The 14511-nt window shown below is 27.1% G+C and overlaps 2 protein-coding genes across 2 annotated transcripts in view; one reads left to right on the top strand and one right to left on the bottom strand.

Moving 5' to 3' along the window:
• Nucleotides 1-851, top strand: part of LOC122524392 (inactive dipeptidyl peptidase 10) — a 130247-nt gene extending 129396 nt beyond the window's left edge. The window contains exon 14 of the mRNA XM_043646656.1: nucleotides 739-851. Within this exon, the coding sequence (XP_043502591.1) occupies nucleotides 739-759 (21 nt within the window). The 3' untranslated portion in view covers nucleotides 760-851. The remainder of the gene's footprint in view (nucleotides 1-738) is intronic.
• Nucleotides 852-2459: 1608 nt separating this feature from the next.
• LOC122524232 (meiotic recombination protein SPO11) lies at nucleotides 2460-4301 on the bottom strand. Its single transcript, XM_043646372.1, has 4 exons — nucleotides 4261-4301; nucleotides 3292-3689; nucleotides 2836-3193; nucleotides 2460-2760 (listed from the first exon to the last, which is right to left on the bottom strand). The coding sequence occupies exons 1-4, from the start codon at nucleotides 4299-4301 to the stop codon at nucleotides 2460-2462; spliced, it is 1098 nt and encodes a 365-aa protein (XP_043502307.1).
• Nucleotides 4302-14511: the final 10210 nt, after the last annotated feature.

Raw genomic sequence — 14511 nt, forward strand, 5'->3', positions numbered from 1 at the left:
CGTGCCTAGGAATTTTTAAATCGTGATTTAATACGTACGAGAATCGTTAAGGAAAAACGATGCTGGTTTCACGAATATCGTCCAAGTTACCTTCCATGTAACAACACCCATGAGATAATCATGTTATTAAGACTCTGCGTTTTTTAATATCAGCGAGGATCGCTCCGGACATCGGGCGGACAAAAGTGTTTTCAATAAACTGTTACATTACCTGATATAACGATAGTTTGTCATTTATTTCCAACAAACTTCTCATCAATTTTGTTGTCCAATGTCAATTGACTTCACGTTTTATCGATCAAATGACAATTTTTTCTGCTTCGACTCTAGACAAAGTTTTACGTAAACTATACCATATAACAAATATAGTTTCAAATTTTTACGAATATTTTTATTAATTTTATTTAATTTACGATGTTGATACGGTGTTATCGGAAAATTAATTACAAATAATGAGACAATTGATGAATACATTGAAAAGTTATAATCTTTATCGATGATAATATTTAATTAAAAAAGAAACAAAAATAAATTGTGTCATGATCATACGTCGATCCAGAAGAATTGGAAATACGTTAAAAAATCTTACGCAAAAAGATACACATGTTAAAAGAAAAAAGCGGAAATTCATTGATGATTACATGACGTCCCGGTAACCTAAATAGAAATAGAAAAATATGAAAAGATCTACAGTTTAAATAGAAGTTTAGTAATAGATAATTTCTCTTTCTTTTAAAGTTTTTACAAGCATCCGTATAAAACTCGTTCAAAAACGATTAAAGAAGTGGATTCAACTCATGATAAAGAGGAAAACCTTAGCAATCAGTCCTCTGATGCCAGTATCATCTACCTTGGATCGTTTCATAAAATACCACCACTTATTATATTAGACGATAGTAATGATGAACAAGATGAGAAAGTTATGGAACATTTAGATACATGGATTACACCAAAAAATGAGGAAGTAAATATTAGCCTGTTTAGAAAGTAATTTCTTTTTTTGCAATGGTAAATAAAAGATAATTTTTTTCATACAGTAACTCGTTTTTAATATTGGTATATCATAACTTTAAAAATATAATTGTCCTGTACACTTAGAATTAATTTAAAATATTTTTTATTTTCTTTATCAATGTAGTATGTATATACTTTTTCTTGTAATCAGAAATATAGGTTTTATTTATTTAATTATCATAATTATCTATAAAGTGTATAACAAAAACGAAATAACGATTACTTTTAAATTCGCAAAAATATTCTGACAACATAAAATTCGCAGCTCTGATACAACCCAGACGCAACTCAGACGACTGTATTTGAAATCAAAAGCGTTTTAAATGATCGTAATTTGTCAAATTTAATAAATTCAACTACTCAGCTATTTTTCGCATTATTATGCGACAATTAACATTTACTAGTGAATTTATTTTGTTCAAATCTTTTTCAACTGGACGGCCTAATTTTGATACATGTTTCACATCTAAATTACCAGAACGAAATTTTGAAAATCAATTTGGACAATGCATTTTTACCCTAATTAAAATATGACGAAAATATTGATTTTGATTTTTTATTTCTAATGTAATGACAAAAAAATACGACATAACAGATCGGAACACAAGAACATTTGGAACGTTTGTTACTAGAATGTAAAATGTTTTTGAGGTTAGGTATCAGTAAACGAAACTAATGAAATATTTATGCAAAAAAACGAAATTTCTTTCTAAAAAAATCAATCTCTTTTTGTAATTACATTATACCAATATCGATCATAATTAATTAATTAATCATTTTTTTTCAGATGGAGTGCCAAAATTAAAAACTAGATTTCATAGTTACTTAATGAAAAATGTTTAATATGAAATTATTATATTTACAATAAGAAAATAATTTAATAATTTTATTGATATCGAATAACATTTATAAAAAATGCATAGATAACGTATCAATTATTCTACAAATTAATAAATTAATATCTAAATTTCAATTTCAAGACTGAAAAGTCTTAGGTCTTTGAGATAGATAAGAATCTGTCGAGAAATAACAGAAAAAGTAACACAATTTCTATTAACCATTTTTGAAACGGTGCGACATAATGTAATTTATCAAATAGTATAATTTTGTGTTGAATTAAAAATGTTTAATATTAAATTATTTTATTTAATATACACAAATAATTAAATCATTTTATTATTACCAATAAAAAATATATGAAATTCATAAGCCTATGCATTAATTAAAATACGAATTAATAAATAAATTTGTGTCTCCAATTATGACAGTGAATCAATTCAAACCATTGAAACAATTTATTTTATGATCTACTTTATACTATAAATAATTGTATTAATAAACAAATCATAATATTAATTTTTTTCTAATTTTTTTATTCAATTTATCGTCATAATTGGGACAATAAATTTACTGAAGATTAAAAGATTCTCTGTCCTTGATATAATTTAGATATAATCATTTCCTTTGATCTTCAAAGAGAGATAGGTAGCTGTTAGGAAATTACTACAAAGAGATGATACAGCTTCTATCTCGACCTTGCCCTTTTGCATTATTATCATCTGTCTTAACAACGTCTCCGTCATGTAACTACGACTCTTGATAGATGCCAATTTCGATAAATCTCTTTCGGACAACGGACTAGTCTTCACTCCTAATACACCTAATTCTGAAGGATGAACACCAAGCCAACGAATTGCGGGACAAGCTAGACTATCATTTTTCTTTGATAAACTTGAAGACCCAAATCTAGAAAAAGAAAAATTGAAACAAAAAAAAAATACGACGCAAGTAAATATCAATTGTTAATAATATAAAATTTACCGATAAACACACATGATATCCACACCAAAAGGATCAGCATCTACTACGATGTAAATTGGAAGATTTACTTTTTCAGAAAGTAATTTAATTAACATTCTTGTAGCAATATCAGGATAACCTTTTCCTGTGATTAATATACAATTCAATAATTTCGTTATATTTTCTTCTAATAATTTTTGAAATATTGTATCCTTTTCAACCACCAAAACGAATTTTCCATTAGTACGAATCGATATAATGTTTGAAATTATCTGAGGAATAAGTACACCTCCTGGAACTCTGCAATCGATAATCTGATTGTCTGTAAAGTATAAAGTTAAATCTCCAGCTGCTAAACCTTTAGACGAGCCAATGAGTCCTACAAAATATGCATTAATCGTTTCTTAATAATTATTAATTAATTTATTATATCTTAGTAATAATGTAAATATATAGAATTATTAAACAAAAACATACTCAAATCCCATGGAGCACAGTTTAAAATTTCAGCGACATTATTCACAGCTAGATCTACATATTGTTGCTTAGGAGCCAATATATTTGCAATGTCATTTTTTAAATCATAATAAAAAGATCTCCTGGTAATTGTGGTATTCCTAATTAATAATTTATGAGAAATAGCCATAACTTTCATCATTAAAGCGAATTTATTTTTGCCCCTTTTGCGATAAAAATCCGTACTATCTGATGTATTCATGGATTCAACTTCATCAGATTCATTTACATTATTTTCATATTCCAATAACTCCATTGTGTCGCAATTACTTTGAACAAATTCATTTGGAAATTGTCCGGAACAAATTTGTTGTATTATCATCAGAGTCGTATATTCAATTCGACGTATAAGTGATTTCCTAATTTAAAAACAATAATATTGTTGTATTTATATGTTTTATAAATTAAATTTCATTTTTTTTTTTTAGTATTTTTTAACCTTTTATTTTTAAACCTTATCGCGTTTTTGTATCACTACTTACCAGCAACTCCGGCATATTTTTGCAGCGGAGCATCTGAGAAGAAGAAGTATTATTTTGAGTGGAAAGAATCACACGTGTTTCTGAATGTTTTTGATTTAATTTATTTGATAAATATGTATTTTCCTCTTTTAAATAAAACATAAATATTAAATTTAATAATTCACCATTGTACGGCTTTATGGAAAATGTATGAATTTATAACACATATCTCTAATCCCCAAAAAAAAACAATTTACGCCACCGGTTAATTGACGATAAATCCGATGAAAGTCCAAAATTTATTCTTTTCCACATCACGCTACATTTGTCAAATAAAGTTACTAAATATTTATTTCAATTTAAAAATATTGTTTACGTAATTGTTGGTTTCTTTTATTATATCATTTACCAGTACTTCCGTGAAGAACAGTTTGAAATATTCTATCGGCTGTTTAATATTTGAAGGAACTTGTGATCTTCTAAAGAATCTTCGCTTTCAATAATTCCCATTCTTCATTTCTTCCTTGATATAATTTCACTACCACTACTTGATGTATCAGAACCATAATTATCATAATCTTTGTATATTTAAATACTTTGATCAATTTTCGACACTTCAAAATCGAATATATTTTCACTATCAATCAGTTCAAAATTCACATCGTAACATTGACTTTTTTCATATTTTTAACCGTAAAAAGGGTCATAAAATAATTTAATCACAATGTTACAAATTTAGCACGGTTTAACTATAAATAACAATTGTCAACGTCCAACGATGACGTAACATTTTAAGCATAATTATGCTAAAAACATTTGGATCAGCAACCGAAGTTATTGAACAAATTATCTCCATAGTGGAACCAACGGAGTATTAAATTATTAATTAATTTACCTTATTGCTTCATTATCGACGATGGGTAAGTTGATTCTTTTTTCATTAACATTTTCTTCTTTATCGAGGTATGATAAGAATGATCTTTTTCGTATATCAGGCAGCACGAACATATTTCCTAAAATAAATACATATGTTCGATTAGAGTATCATTTTTTCAACCTTTTTATTTAATAATCATTTTAATATAAATTAAAATTAAAATTGTTTTTTTTTTAAATTTATAATAGATTTTCTATATGTCTACACTATAAGCATTCGCATTATAACGTAAAAACACATTTTATCTACACTACTTTTACCCTTGTTAGAGATAAATTGACAAAATCTATTAAATTTTTATAAAACATTCGGGTCTTTTATATTCGAATTTCTTAAACAATATCACTTAAAATCTAATCTGTATTTTACAAAATAATAAATACTTGGAGACCATAAAATTCTTTTAACTGATATGATAAAAAAAATAATAATAAATCATAATATATGTTTATTTAACTGTATCATATATTTCATTGTTTATAAATAATAATAAATTAAAAAAAAATACTCATAACACCTAATTTTAACGTCAATGAAGTTAATTATAATGAAACTTACTTAAAATTATATTTAATAATTAATAAATGGGGTTAAAGTCAGAAGATCTGACGTGAGCCAAAACTTTTGATTCACTTTTTAACCTTCCCTTTACGCATTTATAGTCGAGGTTGGAAAGCATTGTAAGATAAAAATCTACCGTCTATCGTCCTATACGAACGTAACATTCTCACAGCAATAAACATATTAAGCTCTCGTTTGTTCGAAAATCTATTGACCATGAAAGAGATCGAAATATTAGGAGAGTAGGGACATTAGTTTTTCATCTTATGTTCACATTCATATCGAGTAGCGAATCTCAAGAGAACCGGACACCCTGCTGCGCATTTGTGAGCGCCGACTATTCAATACCATGCTACTGTATGTACTAAAGACACTCCAGGATCTCATTGTGCAGTACAAAACACAGACGAGCGGTAAAATGTCCGATTCTAACGAAAATTCACTTCGATGTATCGAAAAAATTATGCGACCAATAATATATCAAAGCTTTTCTTTATCGATTTAATTTGGACTTTAAAAACTAGATGATACTCTGAAACCATAATAAAACCATCATTCTTTTAATTTGGTTCTAATAAAAAAAGCAATAATCTAAATACATATCCGTCTATATCGTATATATAATCTATTATATTTTTATAAATAAAATATAATTGTTAAAAATCCACTATTCAGTATTCAGTATTCAGTATTCAGTATTGTGCTACTGTATCTATTAAGGACTTTTCAAGACCTGGTTGTATAATCTAATATAAAATATTAATTTTTATATTAAACTACGCGAGCACAATGTACCAAATCTTTTTTTCTTACTAATCCTCCATCGTTGTATAATATTTTAATGAATAAGGAAATTTCAACATGCTTATCATTTATAGGCGGCAATAAAATTCAAACGGTTTTTATGAATGCACATGAGCTATTAAAATTAATTAGTATAATTTAAATGTTCATCAATCAATAACCAAGTGAATAAAATGACAGAACTGGAACGAATATATTTAAATTATTTAGAGATTTAAAAACGTAAATTCACGCTCGTGTAAGCAATCTCGACGAAAAGAGATGAGAAGGTTATACAAAAAGAAAAGAAAAAAGAAGAAAATAATAATAAATAATAAAAAGAAAAAAAAGAAAAAACGAAAGAAAGATAGCGCCTCCGAGCGTGAGAGGTCACAGTTCATCCCCATGTAAATTATCTCTATACAAATGGCGCAAGTCACTTGAGTCTGCAGATGCAATATAAATTTTCTCCGGACGGCGAGTCCGCATTGATGACCATTACCGGAAGTGCGGACTACGCTGAACAATAAATGCTAACGAGCTGGTATGGAAGTTTCTGACACGCGTCAAAACATTATGGAATTTGCCGCTTTCCTTTCGTTGTGAACGATGCTTTTTAGACTTTCTTTCTTTTTTTTCTTTCTCTCTTTACCTATTAACAAAAAATTCGTTTAGATCAAACGTCCTACTACTAATCTAGGCTACGTTGACTTCTGTTAGCCATTTTATATGAAAGATTTCTTTTTTTCTATTTTTAATAGATTAGTTTAGTTCAACTGTTTGATCTAATCTAGAAATTACATCATCCTCCTATTGGTCCTGTATAATAAAGAATCGTATTTAGGATTTTTGTTTTCTATTTGTAAAAAATTACTTTAATCCAATTGTCTAATCTAACCTAGAAATTAATAAACTCGCATTGATCGTGTATTATAAAGAATTGTTTTCAGGATTTTTGTTTTCTATTTGTAAAAAAATTAATTTAGTTCAAATGTCTGATGTTACCTAAAAATTACGTCAGCCTTGTATTGATCATGTATAATAAACAATAATTTTCAGGATTTTGGCTTTCTATTCGGAAAAAATTTATTTACTTCAAACGTTTTGTTGATTTAAACTAGAAATAATATCCAATTTGAAAAATGCTACTGATAATGACATTAAACTAATCAAAATTCTGTCTTATAACTTATTTATGTTTTTATTTAATTCTCCTAAAAATGAACGAAAACGAGAAAGAATATAGAAACAAAACAGCAATTCTTTCAGTGTTCATTGTTAAGTTGTATTTATAGGTTCAAATTTATTGATTTTAGGATACATATATTTTTTTATAATCATGAAAAATTCAGGCTATAAAAAGATTAAATTTAAATTCACTCATAGAAAGAGATAAGAATTAAGATCATCGTATAATTATAAAATACCTTTCAATTCAAAAATATTACTCAAGTCCTTCCAAATTTTTTATTCATTGTACACACACACACACATTGTTCATTTATTTTTTATTCATTGTACACACACACACATTGTTCATTTATTTTTTATTAGAGAATTAAATTTAATTTTACTGATCGAAAGAAAAGGCTTTGATCATCATATTATTTAATTACAATTGTTTGTTTATTAAAATATAATATATCAAGATTTTTTAATTACGTATCGATTTATTCCATAATAAAATTCATCTTAATATTAATAAATTTTTTAACGATATCCAAAACCAGGGCTTGAGGAAATTGTTAAAATTTTCAATTTGTTCCGATATAACAGATATTTTTTCGCTTTTAACTTTTCTGTTCTAAGAAAACAGTTATAAATCTACTGAAACTTTTACTCTATATATTTATGCATAAATAAAAGATTTTTACGTTTACGGAAATGGAAAAAGGTTCTTCTTTGGCAGTAACAGTTATTCTATTTTGAAGAAGTAGAAGTATTTTCAAACAAATTTATCGTTTAATATTACATAGGTAAGAGTACGTAAAAGTACAATACAATAATAATTGCATGAAATTACAACTTGTTTACTCATTTATATTTAACCCATTTTCATTTCCTTTAATAATGCTAATTCAAATTTTTATATTTTACTTTAAAAATATCTGTTAAGAAATAAATATTTTTTCAAAACTTTTATTAACGAAATATAAAAGTAACTGTAAAAAATGAACTTGCATAACAAAATTAAAATGTTATTATACAAAGTTAACATAAAACAGAAAAGATATAATTGAAAAGTTTAAAATTAGACGAAATAATTTTAATCTATAAAAGTTTACAGTTTCATTTATGTCTTGTTTAGAACATATTTTATAAACAACTGTTTCGATATTTTTTTTCTTCTTATAATTAATATACATAAATATAAAAGAAATAGATAATATAAAAAAATATAATAAATATAAAATATATATTATATAAAATATAAATATAATATAGATATATAAAATTTGTCTGATATGATACCAGCAAAACTTCTTCCGATCTAAGAATACCACTCAAGTATTTAGTACTACTGTTCCAGTTCTCTTGGACCCTTAACAAAAGGGGATTATTCATGAAAAAATAATACATCTTCTAGGGCACGCTCTTGCTAAGTTCCGTATTAAAGATACTCCAAGGCTTTGCGTTCTCTTACAAAAGACCAGGGGATAGTGTTACATTGTACAACGACGACGAGTATATTCGAAAAACACCCCTTAGAATGGTCTCTCGAGTTCTCAAATAGCCCGTATATACGAACGGCGTAATTCTGTTCGTCGTTATGCATCGCGTTCACTGTCGCGATGCGTCCTCCAAAATATCGGTTAGGCCAATGTAAAGAAACCGCTTAAAGAATTTGCATTGGAGGAACTTCATTGGTCGCTTGAGTGGATACTCATAATAACGTTTTTGCTTCTTCTACTTCAAGAAATAATAAAAATAACATTTTAGAATTTCTTCGTGTAAAAACCTGGAATACTTTTGGTATTACCTGAACATTTCTATTTTCTTCTTCTTTTTTTTTCTTTTTTGGTGTGAATAAAAATAAAATTACAATAAAATTGAATTCCTTTTCCAGGATCGCACCTGTTGAGAATAAAAGTTCAAAAAGAAACTGGACACTTCACATCCTTTCGAGAGATCAAGAAGACTAACGAGTAACATACAAAGCATATATAGGTACTTTTACCTTCCGGTCGAACGAAGGACTATAATTGTCGCGACAAACATGAAATTCGATATCACATTGAAGAGTTCTTTGACGTCTACGACAAATTCGCTTTATGAATGTTCCGAGAGTAGTGTAGAATATACAAGGTAGTAATAAAAAGGGTTCGATATTTGAAAATCTTATAATGCTTATCAAAAATAATAAAAAATGTTTAATCAATATGGGTCTTAAAAATTAACTTTTTCCATGTAAATAATCATTTATTAATAAATGATACAAATTAAATGTGATGAAATATTTGAATGTGTACGTACATCCGTAAATACATTCAAATGGAAACAAATCGAATAGAATATCTATGATTTGTGCATAAGATATTTGCGTCTACGAAGTTACTTTTATTGAAATTTTAATTATTTTCTTTTGTTATTATTTTTATTAAAAATGTCATTTTGATAATAAATTTATCTTGACAAGCTTAAAATAATGTATTTTTAAGCAAATTCTTTTGTGTATCTTCAACATGTTGTTAATAAACTTGCTTACAATATCGAACGTTCATAAACAATAAAAGTTAATTTACATCATACAAGGCTTAACTTTAGGATCCATATTAATTAAACATTTTTTACAGCTCTTGATAAGTATTATAAATTTTCTAAAATATTAGACCCATTATTTTTACTACCTTGTATATATATGATATATTTATTTCACACGTGACGTGAATTCGTTATTATATAAAAAATTTATCTAACATTTTTCTACCTGCCAACATCTTGCTTGACTTCATCGTCCTACCAGATGAAAATAAAAGTGTCAAAGGATTTGGTAACTCGATAGTCGAACAATATCTACTCGATTTCATCGAGTCGAATAAATACCGCAAAATCTACCAAAAAACAACCCGACAAGAATCGGTTTTTTTTATTCGAAAGAAAGGAAGAAAGAAACATGGAAGGAAAGAAAGAGAAAGAAAGAAAGAATAAAAAAATAAAGAGGGGGGGGAGTAAGAGTGAGTGAGAGAGAGAGAGAGAGAGAGAGAAGGATAGAGAAATGAAAAGACGGTGTGCGACATAACAGTCGACGTTTTGAAAGATCAATGGCCCCGCCCCTTCTCCTCTCAGAAACTCTCTCGGCTCGATCAAATCTCCCTTTCTCTTTCTTCGACATTTTTTTTCTCTCGCTTTCGTTCCTTCATATGTCCAAAAATTCCTAAGATAAGATCGAATTTGTCCAAACAGTGGGGGTTGAGACTACGCGAGGGGTTGCTTCCAACGTATAAAACTTTGCTCAAAGAAATGTAGAAGGGTAGTCAGAGGAATGGAAAATGTATGAATGTATATTTTACTTTTTTCTTATTTCTGTTTCTCTGAATTATTGGTTATTTGTTGTTGTAACGTAAAAAGTACTACTGCGAGTTTTTTTTCTTTCTTCTTTTAAGTTTCAATCTGATATTTAACATTATTTCTACCGAAACATTTCTTTTTAGATTCAAAATGAGCTGGAGGAAACTGATATCACTGAATAAATTTGACAACTATTATACGAAAAGTTAAAAAATTAATTGTAGAGTAATAATTAAATTTAGAGAATAAGTTTAAGTTAAAATTTGAAAAGTGTCTTTTGACATCTTTTGATAAAAATAGTGTTAATTATATAGAAAATGTTAAAATTAAAAGTGTAATGTTATTATTTGTCTTTTTTACTCTCCCTTTTACTGGTTAGAGGGGTCTGTTTCCTTTAAAATCGTATAATAACAAATTTTAAAAATTTATCTACATTGCTATTCAATATTATTTTTGTGAATATAAAATTCTCATTAGGACTGTAACTACTATATACATAGTTTTCATTATACAGGATCCTTTTTATCTCTTCTTGTGTTTTCTTCCTCTTTAAAGGTCTTTTTCTAATCATCATCGACTTTTAGAAACGATGTCCTCCATTTTCTGAATTTTTATTTTCCCCAAAATTCATGACAAATACATTTTGATTTCTGATCTAATTACACTTATCCAAAAACTATTTCTGATTTTTTAAAATCTCTTTAGTTATTTTTAAAGAACGTGAAAAATAAAATAATCATCTCAATACTAAGTTCTAAAGTTTATTAATTATTATTTGCGTGGAATTCAAATTACGTTCTGGGTTCACAATTAGAAGTGAACCTAATTCGTAACAGTTAGGATGATCTTGAGGAATAATTGATTTATATCTTGATCTTGTTCAAATTTTAAATACAGTAGTGGTCGGCGTTTGTTGGGTGAAAAGCTCAGCTGGATGATACATATAATTTCTAATATTTTACAGTTCAATATTGACAGATTTTGCTATTTAAATGTATTCGAATAGAAAAAAATATTAATTCTTGATATCACCCTTATGATCATAATAATTGAAACAAATAAGTTAAATGTCTGATGAAAAATTAATAAATATATTATATCATTAATTAATATATCATATCTCATTATTATTACTTTATATATATATATATATATATAAAAATATTAAAATGACATAAAAATACAATACCGATCCTGAATGTGTTAAAATCGGTTAACAACGGATAGCCCTTTAATATCACAACGACGAATGAAAAATATAAAGAATCTGAAAATATAAGAAATCTGAAATTGTGGGTGATCATGTTATTGGTATTAACAAAAAAATGTTAAAATGACACAAAACTACAATACCGATTCGGAATGTGTTAAGATTGATTTACGATTCGTGGGTGGATTTTTAATACCACAACAGCGATGGAAAAAAAATTGAAATAGCTGCTGATGATCACGTTATCGATATTCATCAAAGGCTTTAAAAATGACGTAAAACTGCATTACCGATCTCAAATTTATTAAGATCGATTTATGATCCATGGGTGGGCTTTTAATACCACAGCGACGACGGAAAAAAATATTCCTGACGAAGATCGTTTGATCGATCGTTTGTACTCGTCATAGTACACGAATAAGCTTTGGTTTCTTTTCAAATCGATCCACGTGGAATTCCATACCGAAAAAAGGGATTCGTTCCAACAATGGACATCGAAACGTTCTTTTTTTTTATCCTCTTTCCTCTTCTTTTACTCTCTTCTATTTTTACCTTTCGTGTGTTCTACGTTATTCTTGTTTTCAATTGACTTTTCGTCGTTTTAGTCGTTTCTTAAGTAACAGCTTTTCACAATTTTTTTTTCCATCCGCACTCGGTAAGATCGACGTAAAAATTTAGCAAATGGCACTTATCGATGCCACTTGAGGGTACCACAGTTTTGTGAAGGGATCGAAAACGTTATTGTAGCGACCACCGTGTTTCACGCACGTTTCACACAAGCGGACGATGCGAAGGGTGAAGGGCTTCGTTGAAAGGTACTTGACTCGAATCATAAGCTTGGGAAAGTTTGTCTCTTTTACTAAATGGGAAACGTTACTGTGAACCCTTCATCCTCAATCGAATCGATAACCACACAATTTTAAATATCAACTAACACTTATTGTTAATACTTATTGTTAGATATAACAATAGCTAAATATCTAATCTAATTTTTGAACAATTGTTTTTCTTTTAAACGTACGAACTGTTATTTTTTTTTTAAATAATAGTATAAGTTTAATTTTTCTTATTTCAAAATATTTAGTAAATGTTAACGAATTTGAGTTTTTTATGGAAAAGCATAAACATGTAAAATTTTATTTTTCGATCAAACAAATAAGAATGTTAAAAAAAGAAGAGATTGTTACAACTAGTTAAAATATATAATAAAATTCTTTCTCTGAAATGTCTAATTATTCTATGTAATACCTAGTTATTTTATAAATGAACTGAACTAGATACTGTAATGGTAACAATCGAACAATTTCAACCAAAAAATGAAAAAATTAAGCCTATGAGTGTCCTGCCGTCGGACAAAAGTTACCAGAAAACCGACAATGTCCAGTAACAATTTCACGTGCCGAAAAGGATTCACCAGGCCGACGGATTGAATGATTTCTGCCAATTGAACTACGCGCATGTAGGCAAGAATATATGTGAATGAGTTAGAGTAGTATTATGAAAACCAAGGTACAATATTTTTACGTTTACATAATTTTGATAGGTTTAATAATTATAATACATAATATTATATATTTTATGACGACTGAAACACTCTGTCAAGCAATAATTATTCACAGTCGTCGTTATTTTATCTAATGATCGTTCAGTATTACTGAAAATTTATTTACATTTTATTTATTTCTTTTCTATTTCTTATATTACATTTTATTTATTTATACATTTAAAATTTCATATTTTTTACGATTAAATACGATTAAATATTCATTTATTACTTGCGTAAATTATAAATTGTAAATAAAAATTAAAAAATGATCTTGTTTTTTTTTTAACACTAAATTTACAGATCGTCCATTATATTCATATAATTTATCATTCAATTTTTACTGGTTTTATAAAATAAATAAAACATAATAATAGTAGAACAAAGTCAAATGAAGAAAACTAATAGCGTTCAATACAGAATTTAAATTTCATATTTAAAACCGGTCATTTGACCGATCCTGATACGTTTAGTAATAATCTCTTTAATACTTTACCAATAAGATAAATTACAAATGAAGGCTGAACGAGCAAATATATACAGTAATAACATGTTCATGTTCTCGTCTGTTTCTTTAATTCTTTAATTAATAGTTGATAATAAGATTTATTCAAACTCAATTTCTTTCAATGTCTTGCATTGAAATTTATTAAAGTGTTAGTGCAGTTTGTTATTTCTTAATCAAATATTTTATTGTTATTTTCAATATTTGTAGCATATTTTGCAAACTAAATTTTCTACTTTCACAAATAATTATTAGAAGAAATGAAACAACAATAAGAAAACCGTTGAACAAATTGTAATTTTGAAATTATATTTATTGCATAATAATATAATTCATGAAAAAATGATATCTTGAATATTCGTACTATATTTTGCATCCTAAACTTTTTTAATTATTCAAAAACAAAACCAAATATAGGAAAATCATATTATAAATTATGTTATCTAAATTATGTAAATTATATACCAATTTATCAATCAGATAACAATATTTTTATTTTGAAGTTTCGTTACATTGTTTTTATTAATTGTATTGTTTATTATAAAAAAAGAAAAAATAATTTAAAAAATCATTGTACTAATTACGCTTTCCGAATTCCATGCATTTCGTGATAATTGACCGATCAAAAACCAGTAGGAATCTCGGAATATTTTATTTCCTTTTCTTGATCTT

This window comes from Polistes fuscatus, unplaced genomic scaffold (genome assembly GCF_010416935.1).
Source record: "Polistes fuscatus isolate 324 unplaced genomic scaffold, CU_Pfus_HIC Scaffold7, whole genome shotgun sequence".
Classification (NCBI taxonomy): Eukaryota; Metazoa; Arthropoda; class Insecta; order Hymenoptera; family Vespidae; genus Polistes; species Polistes fuscatus.

Excerpts from the sequence above, each read along its gene's own strand:
- LOC122524232 (XM_043646372.1), bottom strand. The coding sequence starts at position 4,301 with ATGGGAATTATTGAAAGCGAAGATTCTTTAGAAGATCACAA. Across the intron at positions 3,690-4,260 it reads GATTCTTTAGAAGATCACAA|GAAATCACTTATACGTCGAA; the intron begins GTTCCTTCAAAT and ends TTTTTAAATTAG. Across the intron at positions 3,194-3,291 it reads CTGTGCTCCATGGGATTTGA|GACTCATTGGCTCGTCTAAA; the intron begins GTATGTTTTTGT and ends CATATTTTGTAG.